General features: G+C 36.0%; 1 protein-coding gene and 1 non-coding gene across 2 annotated transcripts; both read right to left on the bottom strand.

The window, feature by feature from the left end:
• Positions 1-11164: 11164 nt before the first annotated feature.
• Positions 11165-19390, bottom strand: rpl24 (ribosomal protein L24). The gene is made up of 6 exons (XM_065253976.1): positions 19313-19390; positions 19111-19186; positions 18727-18837; positions 18499-18635; positions 15701-15764; positions 11165-11297 (listed from the first exon to the last, which is right to left on the bottom strand). The coding sequence occupies exons 1-6, from the start codon at positions 19315-19317 to the stop codon at positions 11217-11219; spliced, it is 474 nt and encodes a 157-aa protein (XP_065110048.1). The 5' UTR covers positions 19318-19390; the 3' UTR covers positions 11165-11216.
• LOC135736162 (small nucleolar RNA SNORA17) lies at positions 13380-13518 on the bottom strand. The gene has a single exon (XR_010527816.1). It is a non-coding gene; the product is annotated as a small nucleolar RNA SNORA17 (small nucleolar RNA).
• Positions 19391-19430: the final 40 nt, after the last annotated feature.

Here is a 19430-nt window from a genome sequence, read left to right as displayed (position 1 = left end):
ACATAATTTTACAATATAGGCGGTTAAACGGATTGCATATGTTTTTTCAGTTATGGATCCAATAATTTTCAGATCAGCAAAAAAAATAAGGAAAATAAATTAAGAACAAATTAAGAGATTATAAGAATATAAAAATAGAAAAGAACAAAGGTACAAATAAAGTAAGATCTAACAGTAATATTTAGGTATAGAAATACAATCAAATGAATAATAACACTGTCTTCTTTATTCCATAAATTACATATAATTCATCTTTTTAAAGCTATTAAAGTGATTTTCCTTTAGGCTTCTGTTTTTGAGGTTTCTGCCACTTTAAAATCTGATATGCACGGATTCATTTACACATCTGATTTCTTTCTGAACGGTTTGCGTTTATTTTAAGACATAACTGACTTTTTTTATGAGAATACGTGCCACGACAAAAAAGAGGGGGATTTTGTGTTTGCGTGCTTTTTTAACATTCCGAGTGCTTGAGTATGTGCGTGCGCACAGAAAACAGTTTACTTTAACATCATCTTGCACTCAAATTGTTTAAAATGATTTGAATGTTAACATTTGCAAGGTTTAGAAACACACGCAAATAATAAACTTTCTATATAGAGAGTTATTTATTCTAAATGATATTTGAGCGATTATTATTACAGAGATTATTATAATTTAAGTGTGATTTTTTTCTGCTTTTCCATAAAAATAGTTTGTGTCTCTTCTGACTGGGTGGGCAAGCTGTTAATCCGAGTGGACCAGTGCCACCCTGGCCCTTATGTACTGTAGCCTCGCCACTGGTACACAGAAAGACAAATAATACACACGCTATTCCACACACACTGAAAACATTATGTAGTATTTGTTATGTAAGTTAATATATAATTGTTTTAAAAAATGTACAACCCCACACCAAAACCCCACCTTCACCAAATTGTACACTTGGCAGAATGCAGTATCGTTCTCCTGGCAACTGCCAAATCCAGACTTGTCAATCGGATTGCCAGACAGAGAAGCAAGATTTGTGGCTCCAGAGGACACGTCTCCACTGCTCAAGAGTCCAGAGGCGGCGTTCTTTACACCTCTGCAGCTGAGGCTTTGCACTGAACTTGGTGATGTAAGGCTTGGATGTAGCTGCTCAGCCATGGAAACCCATTTCATAAAGCTCTCTACGCACTGTTCTTGGGCTATTCTGAAGGCCACATGAAGTTTGGAGTTGTGGTGTTATTGACAGCAGAAAGTTGCTTCTGTGCACTGTGTGCCTCTGCATGATCTGACCCAGCTCTGGGATTTAACGTGGCCTTCCACTTCGTGGCTGTTGTTTCAAACTGCTTCCATTTTGTTATAATATTACTAACAGTTGACCGTTGAGTATTCAGTAGGGAGAACATTAAAAATACTTATAATTGTATATTTGACATATAATTATACATTTGATACTTATACTTTAGACATTTTATGCAAACTTTTCCATTTTGGCCAGGAAAATTATTATCATTATTATTTTTGCAATATGGGTTGTAAAATTAGAAATGTATTTGTTGCTATTGAAATACATTTTGAAATATATGTTAATATATGAAAGGTGAGCGCATGGTCTAAAGTCTAAATTGGGGTGTCCGAATACACTTTTGCTAATTTAAGAATGGAAAAATGGTTTGTGCACCCAGCGCACAGTCTAAAATCCTATTCTAGTAATGAGTAATGGGTGCGTTTTGGGCATAACGTGCAATAAACCAATGAGAGTCTCATCTTATAGCATACATGATCAGTGTAATGTCAAAAAAATTATTTACAAATATGCAAGAAAAGGTTTGTACTCTAAAAGTACTTTATTTGTAACAAACAGGAGATAAAGAATTTACAAACGTGTGGGGAGCCGAAACCTTTCAGCACTCGGATAGTGTTTTGAAAGCATTACTTAAAGGTTCTCATCTCACCATATGGTACAAAGTCATCATATACAATAAATCTGTGGGGTAGCATTAAAAATAGATATTTCAATTAAATTACTTACCAGGCTACAGGTGAAACAACTCTTTACGGCTTTTAACGTCTTGTAATCGTTCCTCCTTTATGTCCAATAAACTTAATAATAATTTTTTACATTTTTATATTTAAAAACGTTTGTGTGCTGTTTGTGTGTATATAAAATTGTATATATATATATATATATATATATATATATATATATATATATATATATATATATATATATATATATATATATATATATATATGACTTTGTCATCATCGGCACTAATCAGCTCAGTCGGCTCGCGTTTCAAAACTTTACCCAGAAAAATCTTCCTATTTATAAGTTCAGGAGTAGCTTGCACTCTGCAAGGTCATCGTAAGGTAAAATGTTGTATTTTATAATGTTACATTGCATTATAATATCTAATTTGCTGTGTTATAAACTAAGCAGTGTAATTTATCTTTGGACTCGTCGCAACACACACTTACAGTATTTAAGGGCTTGTGCTTATCAGACCCGCATCAGCATATCAGATCCTTCTCCAGATGAACATGAGTTTGTTTTTCTCAGAAACACAGACTTTAAGACAGGGGCGATCCAGGTTCTTTTCCCTCAGTGTCTCTATGATGGGTAAGCTAGTTAGTTTCATGCAGGTCATTGGGGTTATTTATCTATGAGTCAAGCGTGCTCAGCATTACTGCACATTGTAAAACGAATCTTCTCTTAAATAACCTTTGTATGATATCCTCTGGCATACATTGAGCTGAATATGGCTCTGTTGATAGACTGTTATACTAAACGTGTCATAAACTAATCTTATAAATTTCAATCTTCAGCCAACTTCAAGGTCTTGCTCTCTGTTATTGTAGCAACAAAACATCACTGAGCTTTACAGCCACCAGACGAATCCGAATAGACTGAAGAATTTATATATGTCTGAATCAACTTAAAACTGAGCTTCTGTAACTATAAGTCTTACTGCAGATGGAATGTGAAACTAACAAAATAAAATGCCACTAAGCTTAGTTATTGAAGAGCATGGAAAAGCATCAAAAGCCACAGTGTTTATATGGAAGACAAGGTATTTTAATGAGAACACATAAAATGACCTTAATGTTTGTACTTTAACAAACAAAGGCCAATAGTAATATCACAAAGGCCAATAAAAATATCAGTCAAACAATTCAAGAAAAATTGTTACAAACTTATGTCAAGAACGCATTCAGAACATCACAACAGTTTCACACTAAAGATGAAAGGCAAAAAGACTGCAACCTTTACATCAGCAGAAGCTTTGATCAAATGAAAACAGAAAATCACATGAAGGTCTTGAAGTCACAAATGAGCAAACAAAAGTGTATACTCTCAACACATGGACGCAGAGTGCAGATAAAAAACAATAACCCTATCAAAGTTTTGAACTACAAACTGTCCACATCACATTTGGAAAAATCAGATGTAACAACGTAACCATATGATTTGCAGTTCAACAAATAAGATTTACAATAACTAAAGAACAACACAGAATCGTATGTGTCTGTGATAAAGCATATTGCAGATTTATCTAAACCTGCTGTGTGCGCATACTTTTGCACATGCAATTTAACTGATCATATAATCAATAAAGGAAAATCATTTCTGAACAATGCTGGTAATGTTGTCATGTTCACTAGATTGTTATGACAGAAACCCTGTTCAACCTGAAAGGCTTTAAGGCTTTTCGAATCCTTTTAGACTGAAATGCCGAACGCATTGTTTCAACAAAAGTCACATAGAAATAGAAAGAGGACAATTTTTGAGAAACCCACAGTTCATCAGTAGAGATCTTTCAACGCATATATTTCATGCTCAATCTCCTAAATTGTGCAAAGTTCAACATTATACACACTATGATGGAGGGCTAGGGTTAAAATACAACCTAACAATGGATTTTACTAAAAGGAATTGAGAAAAGATGTTTATAATGGCCAGTGTCTTGACTTTTATGCTGTGTTGTTGTTACCAATTAAACAAGGAAAATATTTTTTCATCTCACAAATCTTTACCTTAGACACTGATATGCATGGTTTTTGTTGTTGTAATTATTAACTCGATGTCTCACTTTCAGAGAACATCTGCAGAGCTTGTGTTGTGTGCTGGAGGAAAAAAACACGGATGAAATATCCTCACAAAGCCTGAATACATGTATGAAAGAGAGAAGTTGAGTTTAGATATAAGAGATGACCTCCCATCAGGATGGGTCGGGGGCACGTCCTCCATAAGCTTTCGCTCTATGAAATATATGAAATATATCAGTTTACACTATCAGCAACACAACACTGACGGAGTAAGTGCCCGAAATTACAGCATTTTGAAATAAAGTTATTTATGAATGCTACATAACAAATGGATATTTCAAAAGAAATGAACTTTGTGTACAATCAACAAATTTTACATCTGTTAAAAAAAATTTACTGGTAAGCTTTTACACTGTATTTAAACATGCAAAACCTCAATAACCACAGGTTCATTATGGTCTCAACATCAAAGTAAACCAGTGTAACTATGGTATTTATAGTTAAACTATGGTACAAACGGTAATCAATCTTAATAAAATAGTAACTACACTCCTTCTATAATAAAACAATGGATATGACATAAGTATTGTTTTCTACGGCAAGTTGAGATACAGGAAATACATTTTTTTTTTAAACATAAAGGTGTGGTCATAATATAACAGGGTACAGTTGATACAAAGATGTTCGTAGCAATATATATCTACAGTACACGTGTAACCAAGTGTTGGTATGGAGTAAGTTCAAATGCTTCATTTATCATCTAGTCAACTATATTTGATCTCAATGTGATCTCACCATGAGATCCCTGGATGCTGAGGTCACCACGAGATAAAAGTGTAACCTCACAATGCAATCACTATACTACCTATTCACCAGTGGCGGCCGGTGACTTCTTTTTCGAGGGCGCTCGGTGCAAAGTTCGTCACAACATGTATGTAGCCCATCATGTGTGTGGTTCCTTTTTTCAAAATATGTGTTCTACATGTATGTGCATCACGTGTCCTGCCAAAAAACATGCCTGCTGCAGACGTGTCTAAAGGGTTTATGATAAAAGAGACGCTCACGTTTGCCAGATACTTGCATTATCTCATGTGTAATCAGAGTTTAGTGTAAAGGGAGTGTCTTGCGTGTGTTTTGTGGACATGAGTGTCTCTTTTATCATAAACGGTTTTGACGCGTGTGCAGCAGGCCCTTTTTTTGACAAAGAACGTGATGTTCACTATTCACAATATGAGGTCACGGCACTCACATGATGTCTTTGACTAAATTTTGATTGGGTGGGCAAGACAGATGTTTGTGTGGGCTCAGCCCACCCCTGCCTACATCTAGATTCGGCCCTGGTGGACTGAAACATTCATCAATAAATGTTATCATACCATGTTAGCATCTTTCCTTATCTAAATCATTTAGTGTATTTGCCTTTTCAGCAGAGCTACAGACCACTGTAGATGCAGACAACCCTACATGCCTACAGTCCACCATACAGATCTTCTGCTGTCATCAGGTTTGGGTGGTTAGGGTTAGTATCACCTGAGACATCTGGGCCAGATGTCTGTGTTTAATGCAGAAATAAACTCCATATTCACACACTGAAAACAAAGGCCAAAAGAACCTTGTGTCAAGTTTAATTTGTATTCATTCAAATTAATTGAAATAAACTGCTTAATTTTACCAAAATAACGCTTTGGATATAAGTGTTTGCTAAATGGATAAATGTAAATGAAAAGATTGAAAAGCTGTCACAATTTTATAGTAACCATGGAAAGATGAAGTGACTGACCACTCTTTTATCCAATTGGATAAATAACTACCAGAAATTATCATGAATGGTTAGACCTTTGGCGCTGGAAAAGCACCTCGAAAAACATTACAGTAAACTTTATGACAATGATCTGTTGTTTGGAAAATCTGAATAAAACAAAATCACACTGCGTCCTAAATATTTACACTAACAACCTTATTATAACCTGCGGATATTCTTTTATATAAGACCGAATATATTTAAAAATGTAACTACTTGTTAAATTCTTTCTATCTTCATAATGAAAAATGCATCTTAATGACCTTAAAGGAACAGTATGTAGGATTGTGGCCAAAACTGGTATTGCAATCACAAAACTTGTGGCTAAAACTGGTACTGCAATCACACAGCTGGTGGCCAATACACAACATGACAACATAAACATCAGTTGAGGGCTGCACCTCCACTTTTTAAATGACAATATCCTGGCCGGACCACTGTTGTCAGTTATATAAATATTTGAAATGAAAATAATTTCTTAATGTCTAGTGACATATCAGGGCCATTTTATGATTAATTGATATACATTTCTTACATACTGTTCCTTTAATGATCTAAAATTTTACTTCCTGGGATTGGTGATGTAGACAAGACCGACATTATCATTATTCCTTCCGCTTCAGACTCACAGCTAGTGATGGGCAATACCATTTATTTTCTTGTCGATCCGATATATTTTTATGTATGTATTAAAGTTTATTAAATTGATTTTGTGGGGTATTTTGATAGCCATCATTATTAATATCAAATAAAATAGACATGACAACTTTTTGCACTGAACACTATTACAAGATTTCTTCCCTTTATACATTTTGGAGATAAAACAAGTGAATGCTGACATTTACATTTTCCTCTTGAGCCTATTTTTTTAACTGATAAACTCTACTGATAAACCGTGATAAAAGTCAGTATAATGGAATGCTCTGAAAATCAATCAAAGATGACTGTGATGCTGATGACAGAGGCGCTGCACTTCATCGTGCTCTATAAGGTATTTTGATTTTAGATGCTTTGTCATATTTGTGGTATTACCACAGTGGCATATTTTTTGTTGTTGTTGTTGACAAATGTCACACGAGGCTTCACATTATTAACTGAACTTTATTTTATTAAATATTTGGGTTTTTTAATGCACTTGATCATTTGATAACAGAGGATAAACGTTATAAAGGGAGGAAAGAGGATATCATTTGTGTCATAACACTTTGTCTCCTCGTTCCTGCACCTCCACATTATGCCCTCAATGAGAGATGAATCTTAGGTTTAATATGAACTGATTGATTTCACAGATCATCTCTGGAGCAGCTGCTCCTCCTTAAATCCACAGCCAATGCAACACTTTTATTACTGAAAAATAATTAATTCTTTGTTTTTTATTATTATGAGATTGTGTTTTCACCTCTTTTGTGCAGTTTTAGATAACACACATACACTTTTACCCAAGCATGTGGTAAATGAAGCATGTGCAATAAGTGACATTTAATGTTAATTTTTACATCAAAAGAGCAAAAAGTGCTACTGTATCTCATGACCTCTCAGCTGACAGTACTTTACAGAAAGCATCTGTAAGTGCAACAGTATTTGCAGGTGTCCACATCAAATGAAAGTCCTGCATTTGCGGAGTCAGCACAGAAAAGTCTGGTAAATAGTTCAGAGATAAAGAAAATGTGGAAAAAACTTTTGTTTGGTTTGCATTTTGCGTTATTTGTCATGCATTGAGTTTTTTTACCTGGTAAAGGTACGTGGTAACAGCCAGGCCTTTGTTTAAACAAAGTTTCATAGGACAAAAACTGGAAATATAGTTGCTTTAAAGTGAACTTCAGAGTTGGTAATAGACACATCCATTACTGCTGGTAAAAGATGACCAATTGCTGTGTTTTTTACAGGAAAAGAATTAATTCAAGAATAATTAAATTTGTTGCTTCGAAGAACCAAATAATCCAAAATTTAACAAAATCATCAACAATCGAATCCTGTAAACAGACCAAGCAATAAACAGGCCTCTAATTGTTTTAGAAATGTTGTTTGTAATCATCCATACATAACAAGCATAAACAATCCTGCGAAAACTTACGATCATCCAACTGCTTAAGACCTTTGCTAATGCATGTGACAAGCCACGCTGTGAATACAGAAGTCGGCTTGATGTCAAATAACAGAGTTAAGTCAAATATATATCTTATTGTACACTTGTTCATGGCAAAGAACAAGATTATAAGTGTTAACCCGAAAACATATGGGTTATCACAAATCACAGGCTCTATAAGATAGGTTAGGTTCTTTACCAATTGACTGCTGTTTCAGTAAGCATTAAAGGTATCATTCACCCAAAAATAAGAATTCAGTCATCATTTACTCACCCCCTAATGTTGTTCTTAACCCGTATGAGTTTTATTATTCCATTTAACAGAAAAGAGATATTTTGATAAACAATGGCAACCACACAGCTGGCAGTACCCAGCGACTTCAATAGTTGGAAAAACAAATAACATGGGTACCATTAACTGTGCGTTAATCTTCTTTAAAAAAAAAAACTTTTGAGTTCAAGAGAATAAAATCACATACAGGCTTAGAAAAACAGGTTTAGAGTAAATGAAGACAGAATTTTCATTTTGTGGTGACCTATTAATTTAAGAGATAGAAAGGTAAAAGTAAAATCACATTAATCATAATTTAGACTGGTTAAAACAAAATTAGAATGGGATCAGGGTTTCTGCAGATTTCACAATGTCTAATTTAAGACTTTTTAAGAACATATATCACAACAATGAAGTGCAATTTTATAGTTCAATAGGCATGCATTCATGTGTTTTTAGGACCAATTATCTTTAATGAAAAAAACAAGATGTATTTTCTAGGGGTGTGACAAGACACTTGCTCGGCAAGATGAAACGAGATTGGGTTCACAAGAATAAAATCAGACAAGATTTTTACACTTTGCTGACATTACAAGTTTTTCACCTTGATAAAATATATGAAGAAAAAAATAGCATTAATTAAACAAAATCACATTCTTCAAAATGTTTTAACCAATCTAGGGGTTTCACAAAGTTATTTTGGTGAATGATGACGATCAAGTAATCTGATTTTTGTAAGAAAAACAGAGCTAAAGGAAAAAATATATATACTAGTAGACATTTGAAGTGGATCAAAAACTTTCATCCAAGTTGTCCTAAGACAAGAACGGAAATTGGGTATTGGTTTTAAGGCAACTTTTAGGAAAGGTTTTGATCCACTTCAAATGTTGACTAGTGTATATAAAAGTTACAAAATACATGTAATGTAGCAGTGGGCTTTCATGCATGACAGAGGGAGAGACCACATCATTAAATTCTTATAATACTTAAGATATTTACATAGACCAAGTAAACAACTTATTAAAAGCTTTAATTCTCTTTTCATTCAGAACTGTAAACAAGACAGGCTTCGTTTTATTTTATAAAATGTTTTGTGTTTACTTGGGTTAAGGTGGTTTTATTTATCAATTTGTATAATCGAGAACGGATCAGGAGTAAGGGAAATAGAGTTTAGTAGACCTATGATCAGATCCACCCTCTGGAGCAGAGGGGGTGGTAATGCACCTATAAGCTGGATGCCAATCAGCGTTAAAAGAGTAGACGACGAAAGCCTTCATTGGAGGTGGAGCCAAATGTTGTCTGATGGAGCAGAAGCCGCGGTGCTTAAAACTGCTGATGCAGAGGTTTCGCATGCCGTGGTGCTCTTTAGGGCTACTGCTGTAGGCACAACAGAACAAAATTGAGATGCGCCGGGTGTTTTCGACAGGTTTATGCAGCGGATTTATGTTTCTTACATTGCATGTGTACCACTAAAGCTTTGATGCCCACTGTTCAGAGTTTTAAAACTTTCTTGCAAAATAAACAACGGCTAACTCGTCTTTACCATAGAGCAAAATCAGAGTTACCAGTTTTCATTAAATGTGCAGTTCATCATAGCTAATGCTCACACTTTTCTCCATTTGTTTATACCCAGTCCACGTACTTAAAGGCAGGAATTATCTAAAAAAAAAAAAAATTTGTTTAAACTGTCTTTATATACCAATACATTAGTAAAATGTAAGTACTCTGAAAAAGAGTATAAAAATCGACTGTCTGTAGACCTCTCATGACTGTTTTAAACACAGCTCATTTTTCCATTCACTCCACCCCATCCCTTCTGGGTTTCTTCTAAAGCCACGCCCCAAAACACATGAACGAGAAGCATTTACCAGACGAGCGGAAAGGAAGGAGCACGGTGCATGTAGTAACATCATGTCACAATCACATGTAATAATACACCTAACTTTATCACTATGAATATAAACGAATAGGATGGCTTTTAGTACTTTTAATACCGCTACCGCATCGTCGACTCGAAGAAAATCCACGCGATATGTACTCTCGTTTGATTTCTTTGTTTACTCCTTTTTTTGCCTTGGCTGACTGCATATGCAGGTACTGTGAGTTCTGAATGCTCTTTCTCTGCCATACTTTTGCTCTTCCTAGAGTGCCTCGTGCACGTTTAAATCAATCGGGTGTGCGCATGTGTGGGCAGATCCCATAGCAACAGGGGTGGTGCCATGGTCGCGATGGAGAGTGATAGTCGCGCAAGCCAATCATTTGTTTCGTCCCGAATGGAAATAATGAACTGTTTAAAACAGTTGTGAGAGGTCTACAGACACTCGAGATTTATACTCTTTTTCAGAGTACTTACATTTTAATTATGTATTGGTATATAAAGACAGTTTAAACAAATGTGAAAAAGTTTTTTAGATAATTCCTGCATATCCTGCCTTTAAGCCAACTCCCCGCAAAATTGTGCTTTAGTACGGTGTTTCTTAACTCTGTTCCTGGAGGCCCAATGCGCTGCACATTTTGTATGTCCCTTTTATCTGACAGACTCAGCTCAGTTCATAGAGATCTCTTCTAATGAGCTGATGATTTTAATCAGGTGTGTTAAATAAGGGAGACATATAAAATGTTCAGAGCAGTGGGCCTTCAGGAATAACGTTAAGAACCACTGCTTTAGTAGATTCCACCCATTCAGTTTTCCCTGACACATGACTAACATGTACAAAACAGTTAAAATCTTCTTGGCGGTGTTGGTTGGACAACATTTTGAGACCTTTGATGCCCTAATTTAAGACATTTTATTTTCATACTACAGAATTTAAGACGTTTTAAGACTTTTTAAGGATCCGGACACCCTGGGGATTCTTGCTAATTTTCAAGCATTGATTGTTTAAGCACACAAGTGTTTTATCATAAGCAGACTACATTGCTTCAAACACAAACGAGCAGACATGTTAAAAAAAATGCATATGTAGATGAATAATTCATGGACACTTAATAGATTGAAACTGAAAACCTTTATTAATGAGCCAAACACCAAAACATTATTCTCAGCGTTTTCCACCAACGCGTGGAGCGTTGACCTTCATGGGCTTGGCAATTTTCTGTTTGGGTGCAGCCTTGGAAGGGGCCTGAAACGACAACAATAAAAAAACTTGTTCAAACGAAATGCATTTCTATAGCACTTCTGCATTGTTGCAAAGCAACTTGACAATACTTTAAACATTTAAAATGCAAAAAACAGCATATAATAAACATAAATAAGGGGGGAGTACAGATACATTTCATTTTTTAAAAGACGTACTAATAATTGTCAACAGGTCTGTAATTGGACCGTTACTTTTTTTGTAATACTAACAAACAACTGTCTATGCTTTTTTTGCTCTATGCAATCTATAACGTTGATTCTGCCACTGTCAGCCAACGCATGTAAGTGGAGTGAAAAGCTTTTGGGCAATCAGAGCCCTACATTTTAACCCTGCTCCCCCCGTCTCTCTTAGCCAAAATGCTTCGCACGTTCAGTTCAATTCAGTGCCTAAAGCAAGCCAGGCTGGTGGTAGGTTTGCATGCCATGGCTGAACCGCCTCAAAAACAGGATTTCGGAAACCACAGCGGTTTCTTGAGAGCTATTGGGAAAAATGACTTTGTCTCCAGATGTCCAGAGTACCTTGTCACGCATTCTGCACCGTGTGCAAGACTGACATCCAAATCAGTCACCAAGGGGCAACAGGTAACATTCATAGTGTCAATAGGCTAGCTAGCTTGCTATCAAACTCGCCATCCTTCCCTATTGGGGGCAGTCAAAAAAGTGGTAAACAGCTAGAAATCCAGATGGTTTTATATGTGACGTCATACGACTGTCTATGCTAAATGACGTGTGACGCCATCACCGACAGTCTCTCAAAATCTGTGGGAAACACTGAATATGATGGCAACTGACAAACAATATCACCCATGTCAACCTTTATAAAGCCTATGTGAAAAAATCTGCCCCATGTTATTTATTAGCCTATATTATTGTCTCTGCAGGCGTAAATAATGTGATTTTGCATTAGTTACTTCAGGCCTATTTAATGTTGCTTTGAGTAAATCATTACTTGATACTTAATATCCCTTCAGTAATCAGAAGGCGGCTATGTGATAACCTGGTCTGACTCATCTTTAACACAAATGTACTTAGGCCTGGTTTTGACATTGATAACTGCTGATTTTGCACATTTATTTAATTGTTTTGATTTCTTTATTTACAAAGAATGTCCTCAGTTTACTTTTACTTCTGACAAGATTTTCAGGTGGAAGAAGTTTCCATGGGCTATGCGTCCTGTACAACAGTGTGTTTTTAATTCAATGTTGAGAGTGATTGCAGTAACTGTATAACATTTATGGTCTACTTGTATATGGTTATGAAGTTACTAATAAATCTTGATTGGTGAAAGTATATTATGTGTATATATTATGTATTATGGTGTTAGGTAAAGGGCTTAAAGTGTTTGGGCACTAGGGCTGGGACGGTTGTAATTAACACAGCAGTCACTCAAAGTTGCGAAAAAGTATCAATCTGCTCTACCAGTACACCATTAATAAATAATAATAAATTTTATTTGTATTGCACTTTACATTGAACAATCTCAAAGTGCTACAGAATATCAGTCTAAAAAAAAACAGTCAACAGACAATCTAAAAAACATTAGAATGCGTTTTCACCGCGACTGGAAACATTATAACCCCAAAAAGGTTTCTCACTTGACGTTTCACGAGTGGAAGTGCTACAATAAACACGCAGATATGAGCCGATCCCCTGGGTGAATGCATTTGGCGCCTATGAACACACACGTTTGTTTAAAACTAAATATCTTATCCTTGTTTACATTTTTATATTTCAAAATATATGTATGCATTATGTATAAGATCTATATGCACCAATGTGCATGTGCAAAGGTTTAAGAATTGAAAATATAGTCCTATGACATCTTCAAAAATGTGTTACTACTTGAGTCTCAGGATTTTTCTTTACCCTGTAGGTATCTCATAGGTTTTTTTTACTGGTGGTTGGGCAGTGGTGTGGCGCAGTTATTGGGCTGCTTGGTGCGCGTGTGTGGGGGCGTACTAATAAGATTTCTTCAAGGTTGGCAGGTCTGCATAATACAGTTCAGTATTAGTGACTATTCACGCCATCAGTTAAAGCAACACCATTTGTTTATACAACAATATATTTTGTAGGACTATAAATGACACTAGGCACCCATTATTTGATTTAAAGGGTACAGAGTATAGACATAATCCTTTACTCTACGCCACCTTATGACACAGCAACGACACAATCAGTCGCACTGCAACGCCTCAAGGGGCGGAAAAATATTCAGAAACACCATTCTTTCACAAAACATGAAACTTAAGCTTGTCATCTTTGTACACTGAATTGAAAATAAAATCACATCCAAAATGTTAACCCTTGTGCATCAATTTAAAAAAGTTACACATAGGTTCACAGGGGACAAAAATGTCCATGTCCAAAAAGTGTCATAAAAATATTATAGATATTTTTTCCCACTTTCACTGATGCCATTGTTTTAACCAGCATCAGCTCTAATCACAATGACCAAACATTCATTAATTTTCAAAATTTTAACCCTTTAAATGCTGGTTTGTTTACACAATGCCACTGCTGTTTTTTATGAAAAAAAGAAAATAAATAATTATTTTCAATTTACTAAATGCTAAGCAGATTTTTTTTCTTTGAGTATTACAGCCTTGGATATGTCAATGATTAACAACAACATTAATTTTTATGCATTCATATTTTTTATGCATTATCAGATAAAAAAAAGTTACCTCTCAGGTCCATAAAGGACAAAAATGTCCATATCAAAAAAGTGTCATAAAAATATTATAGATTAATATTTTTTCCCCCACTTTCACTGATGCCATTTTTTTAACCAGCATCAGCTCTAATCACAATGACCAAACCTTCATTAATTTTCAGAATTTTAACCCTTCAAATGCTGGTTTGTTTACACAATGCCACTGTTGTTCTTTATGAACAAAAACGACACCTCCTTTGCAGCGGTTGTAGTCTTGTGATATCCAGTACAATATATTTTTTTTCATTCAAACTGTTCACACGCACACAAACACACATGCTCACACACACGCACATTCTGGTTTCCATGTTTTGTGGGGACACTTCATAGACGTAATGCATTTTATACCATACAAACTGTATATTCTATTCCCCTTACCTACCCCATTCTCTTACCCCAACCATCACAGAAACCCTTCAACTACTTCACATTTTCAAGAAACATCATTCTGTTTGATTTATAAGCTTGTTTTCTCATGGGGACCTCAAAATGTCCCCACAAGGTCACAAAAATACTGGTACTCTTATCTTTGTGGGGACAATTGGTCACCAAACCGTGATAATTACCAGGTACACACACACACATACACATAACATTTTCAGTACACACATACAAACCACACTCTGACATCCATACCAACACACCCACACAATTATAGCTTCGTAATATATCTAATTGGCTCTATAATATGCATAAGCAGAAAACAACAATAAAGCGATAATTTGCTTTATATGCCAAACCTAAAAAAAGGCACCATCTGGTAAAAAAATAGTAAAAATTTAAATTTTGAAGCCTTGCCAACAGAATGAAAGCCTGTTAACAAAGATTGCATCATTTAATAGTTGAATGGCACCGGGATTAAAAATAGCAGTTTTAAAGGGGCCATGACATGAAAATCTGACTTTTTCCATGTTTAAGTGCTATGATTGGGTCCCTAGTGATGCTATCAACCTAAAATTTGAAAAAGATCTACCCAGTAACTTAGTTTTGGTAAACCATTCTCTACAAGCACATGAAAAAATAGGTCGTTGAAATTTGGCTCTCCTTATGATGTCATAAGGAGCTCTTATTATGATAATCCAACCCCTTAATCCAACCACAGCACTGCCATTTAGTGCAGAGAGAAAATAATTCACAGAACAATTGAGTTTCAATTTCAACAAACCACCATCATTGTGATCAGTGTTTGCACTTGATCTGCATATGTGCATTTTAGAGGACACACCCAAAGCGGCACATTTTTGCACACACCTACAAAGTGGCAATTTTAACATGCTATAATAAATTATTTATATGGTATTTTGAGCTAAAACTTCACACATGTGCTCTGGGGACACCAAAGATGTATTTGACATCTTAAAAAAATCCTGTGACATGGGCCCTTTAATGGGTTTCAATGGGGACATTTTTGTCCAAAAGGTCCTGAGAGGAAGTATTTTGTGTACCTAGTAGAAAATAGATTTTTTAAAGGAAATGAAGGTGAAATATTAAAATTCCAATAAAAATGCACACCTGTGGCTTAATTTATGCAGTTAGCATTAACGCAGGCAAAGTTATCAAAAAAACAAAACTGAAAAGGACAAAAATGTCCTCAAGGATGCACAAGGGTTAAACAACTAAATGTCCTATGATGTTAAAGGGTCTGTGTTATTTTAATCGTAAGCGTTTCTTACCTTAGCGCTCTGCGTAGAAACCTTCTTGGTTGCTTGCTTTGCTTTCTTAGCCTCCTTGGCAGCCCTGAAAAAAAGTTATATAGTTAGAATAAAAGTGAACAGCAACCAAACCAAGGCACAATATTAGTGCCTGACCAATTTATCTGCCGATATGAGCACATCACAGACATCTGTATCAGCGTATAAGCCACAGGTATGCAGCCGATATGACACCAGCCAACCCCCCTTCACTTCAGACAGTCTCTCAGTTGAGGCGGCGGTAGTCAAGCAGTGTCTTCACAACATATTTACACGCGTTTGGTTGATTGGATTTTAAGTGGACAAGAGAGACACATTCCTGTACACAGTGTTTATAATCAATCTCTTTTGTCCAAAAACGGAAGCCGGTAAATGAGGTGAGGCAGAGAACTGACATATTTAACCTCTTAAGCTATGATTAATTAACCCCCTCCTATGGGGTAAGTTGTAACATTTGCACTTCTGTCATGTTTGGTGTAATGGTCCAAGAATGGGAACTAATAGAAACAAACTTCAAATGATCATTTATAGCAGAGACGTGTGTGTTGCTTGTGTAAAAATATAATCAAACTTAAAATTTTTTAATGATTGAGCCAAAACCAAAAAGCATTAGGTTGTGCCCCGTTCTCCCTATTTTGTTAATGTATATATAGTGTATTCTATGTACAGTACTGTAGTATAATATACTGTAAAACCTTAACCACTATAATATACACAAAGAATATCGGCAGATATATCGTTATCATCTTTTAAACTCCCTTATTATATATTGTATAGCAATCCCCCCCAAAATGCAACTTAATCATAGCAAAATGTTTACATTACTTTAGCAAAATCGCTTCACTGCTATTTACATGCTATTTTAATGAATTGCTATTATGGTTTATTATTTACATACCCCAACGCACAGTACAAACCAACTCACATGATGAACTACACTACAAAGTGCCTTTCCTAAATCCTAGACTTTTAAGCAGTGCTATACAGTGGTCTGGGTGTCCACAGTCCACTCAACTACCACACTGTGTGTTGCAGATGCACGTTAAAGCTGCTAAAACTTCAATTATGTTGAGCAGCACTGACTATGAACTTACACGGTCATTTGATAATCACACTAAACCCACATCAACATTTTTATTGCTCACCCTTGGAGACAAATCTGATTAACAGTCTAATGAGAGACTCTTTAATTCATTTTGATTTACAGACATCTAAATTGGAGATGTGCAATGTTGTTGCTTTCATTTAGAGCAGGGCTCTCAAACTCAAATTGCCTTGGGGCCATTTCTCAGATTGACAAAAATTATATTATTTAATGTATAATAAAAGCAGTGGTTTTTATCTTTTAAATATACATTTTATACAAGTAAATCACTTCTTAACCTTCTCTTTAATAACTAAGGCCTATTAAAACCTTGCACTAAACTAACAAATAAAATTTCTGTATTCATTTATAAACTATTATAAAAAATTACCATCAGTAAGTGTTTGTGTTTTGATTTATTTTGGATTGTTTATAGTCATAGTATTGACTTTATGTTCCACCTTTGTTATTCCACACAATTTTAATGAATTTGCTATTATTTGTGGAAAAATATGAATAAGTGAAAGGGATCCTAAAACTTCTGAATGGGTAGTCAATGTTACATAAGCTAGTTAAACAGAAAAATTCTAATACTGCTAGATGTAATTGCATAGCAAGCTACAAAATAATATTTTATACTTCATTATATATAGCAGTATACATACTTTTATCCTCTGTATGTTTCTCCTCATCTTTCCTCTTTTCTTAACCTGGGCACTTTGATGGCAATTTTTCTTATCTGTAGTTCATGTGTTGCATTACATCTACGGTTCTGCATCATATTATGCGGTGTCTCCATTAGAAGTTGTGACTTGTTGATGTGAGCCCCACCGCAGCTCTTCTCTGAGTAACAGCTGATATTTACCCAGAAGTAATAAATCTTCTCTGGAGAAACACTACAAAGTCCCGACCCGATTAACTGATCGCATGGTGACAATGATATGATTGACGCGAGGTTCAGATGAGGAATTAAAGTCCGATAACGTATTCCGTTACCCTCGCAATCACGGAGCGGGCACGCCACGCCACGGAGCACAACTTTCGCTCCCGAGCACTTTAGAAAGTAAGAAACTCCTTGACTCGTTTTAACACGCGTTGTCAGACGCGACATGTGAACGAACCCTTATACGTTTAAATTATAAATTAAATGAATCTGAAACAAAGTGAATAAAAATCTTTCAGCGGGCCGGATTATGTTATATTGTTCAAAGGTGCCGCGGCCTCAGAGAGGGGGAGGACAGGTCGCAAATGGCCCGTGGGCCGGGAGTTTGAGACCAATGATTTAGAGTAATCCATAGGTCTGAAAAATGAGTACTCGATACCCCTGAAGTTATGGTGGCATTTGGAGGACTGACCGGTTAGCATTACAAGCAGCACAACGGAACGTTGCACAGACGAGCCGGGGAGCCGTGGGAGATGACTTCTGTGTGTGCTTTTAAATCAATGAAACTGATGAAATACACTGATTGGCCTACGCAGTGCAACACAAAGTCAAACACAACCCCAGTTTTTACTATGGACCACAGGCGCTTTTAACGCCAACCAGTCAGACCTCCAAATGCCACCATAACCACCACAAAAATAATAACTAAACCCACACAATCATAGTTTTTGTGATCAATCGTCGATGTCACAAAGTACTTGTGCCCATTTCTAATCTAAATGAAGAAGAACATATGCAGGGGGAGAAATATACCTGATGGCTTGTTCCCTCTGGGCTTTACGCACTTCAGGCTTCTGGTTTCTCTTGGCCAGAATCTCAGCCAGTGAGGCTCCAGTGATGGCTCTCTGAAACTTCACCGCACGACGCGTGCGCTTCTTAGACACCTCTTCCTATTACAGAGGAAAATGTTTACAGCAAATTGTTTAGTTTCACACACATAAGTTATCAATGGTCCAGAAAGAGCAGCAGTAGTAAACTCACAGATTGGCCCTTCTTGTGTTTGCGTCTGTACAGAACGGTCCAGTTGATCTGTCGCGGGTTTCTCTTAGACAGGAAAGCCGACTCGCATTTTGCGTTCAGAAACTGGAAAACCTGAAATACAGCAAGACACATATCGTCGTATTAAGCATCCAGTTGTGTGAAATCACATTATATCTACACTGGGTTACCACACAACGTGCTACAGCACTATTGATTATTAAACTGAAGTTAGCCAGGTGCTAAGCTAACTAATAGTTATCCCAACAGATCAATGCTAAATATAAATGTTCCAAACGTCAGGCCTTAGTGTCACTTAAATATCAACACTTAATTAACATTTACAAAACACACTAAGATAAAACAGAGAAGTTTGTGCATTTTTACCTTTCCGTCGATCCTGGCGTACCGCCGGCCGTGGCCGGGGTAGATTTTATACCCACTGAAACTACACAGCTCGACCCTACACACCACAAATAGTACTGATTACTTACACACTATACATATAAACAACTTATTAACACATTTAGAAGCAAATATAACAACATTTAGAAGACGATGTTTATAGATTATAGCAGAGCTCACTCACTTCATGGCGGCGAGTCAGCTAGGGAAGAGGAAGGAGAATTGTGGGTAAGCGGGTTATAAATGATTTCATTTAATAAAAGTCCAATATTTTTCAAAATGGATCAGCATTTAATATCTAA

This window comes from Paramisgurnus dabryanus, chromosome 4, assembly GCF_030506205.2.
Source record: "Paramisgurnus dabryanus chromosome 4, PD_genome_1.1, whole genome shotgun sequence".
NCBI lineage: Eukaryota > Metazoa > Chordata > Actinopteri > Cypriniformes > Cobitidae > Paramisgurnus > Paramisgurnus dabryanus.
The sequence above is the reverse complement of the archived record's forward strand: the minus strand, read 5'-3'. Positions and strand labels throughout refer to the sequence as shown.

Bases quoted from the DNA above. Each gene is read 5' to 3' on its own strand.
- rpl24 (XM_065253976.1), bottom strand. The intron at 18,838-19,110 runs GTAAAAATGCAC...GCTGTATTTCAG, and splicing joins ACGCCAGGATCGACGGAAAG to GTTTTCCAGTTTCTGAACGC. The intron at 15,765-18,498 runs GTATATTTCTCC...ACTTTTTTTCAG, and splicing joins CAGAGGGAACAAGCCATCAG to GGCTGCCAAGGAGGCTAAGA.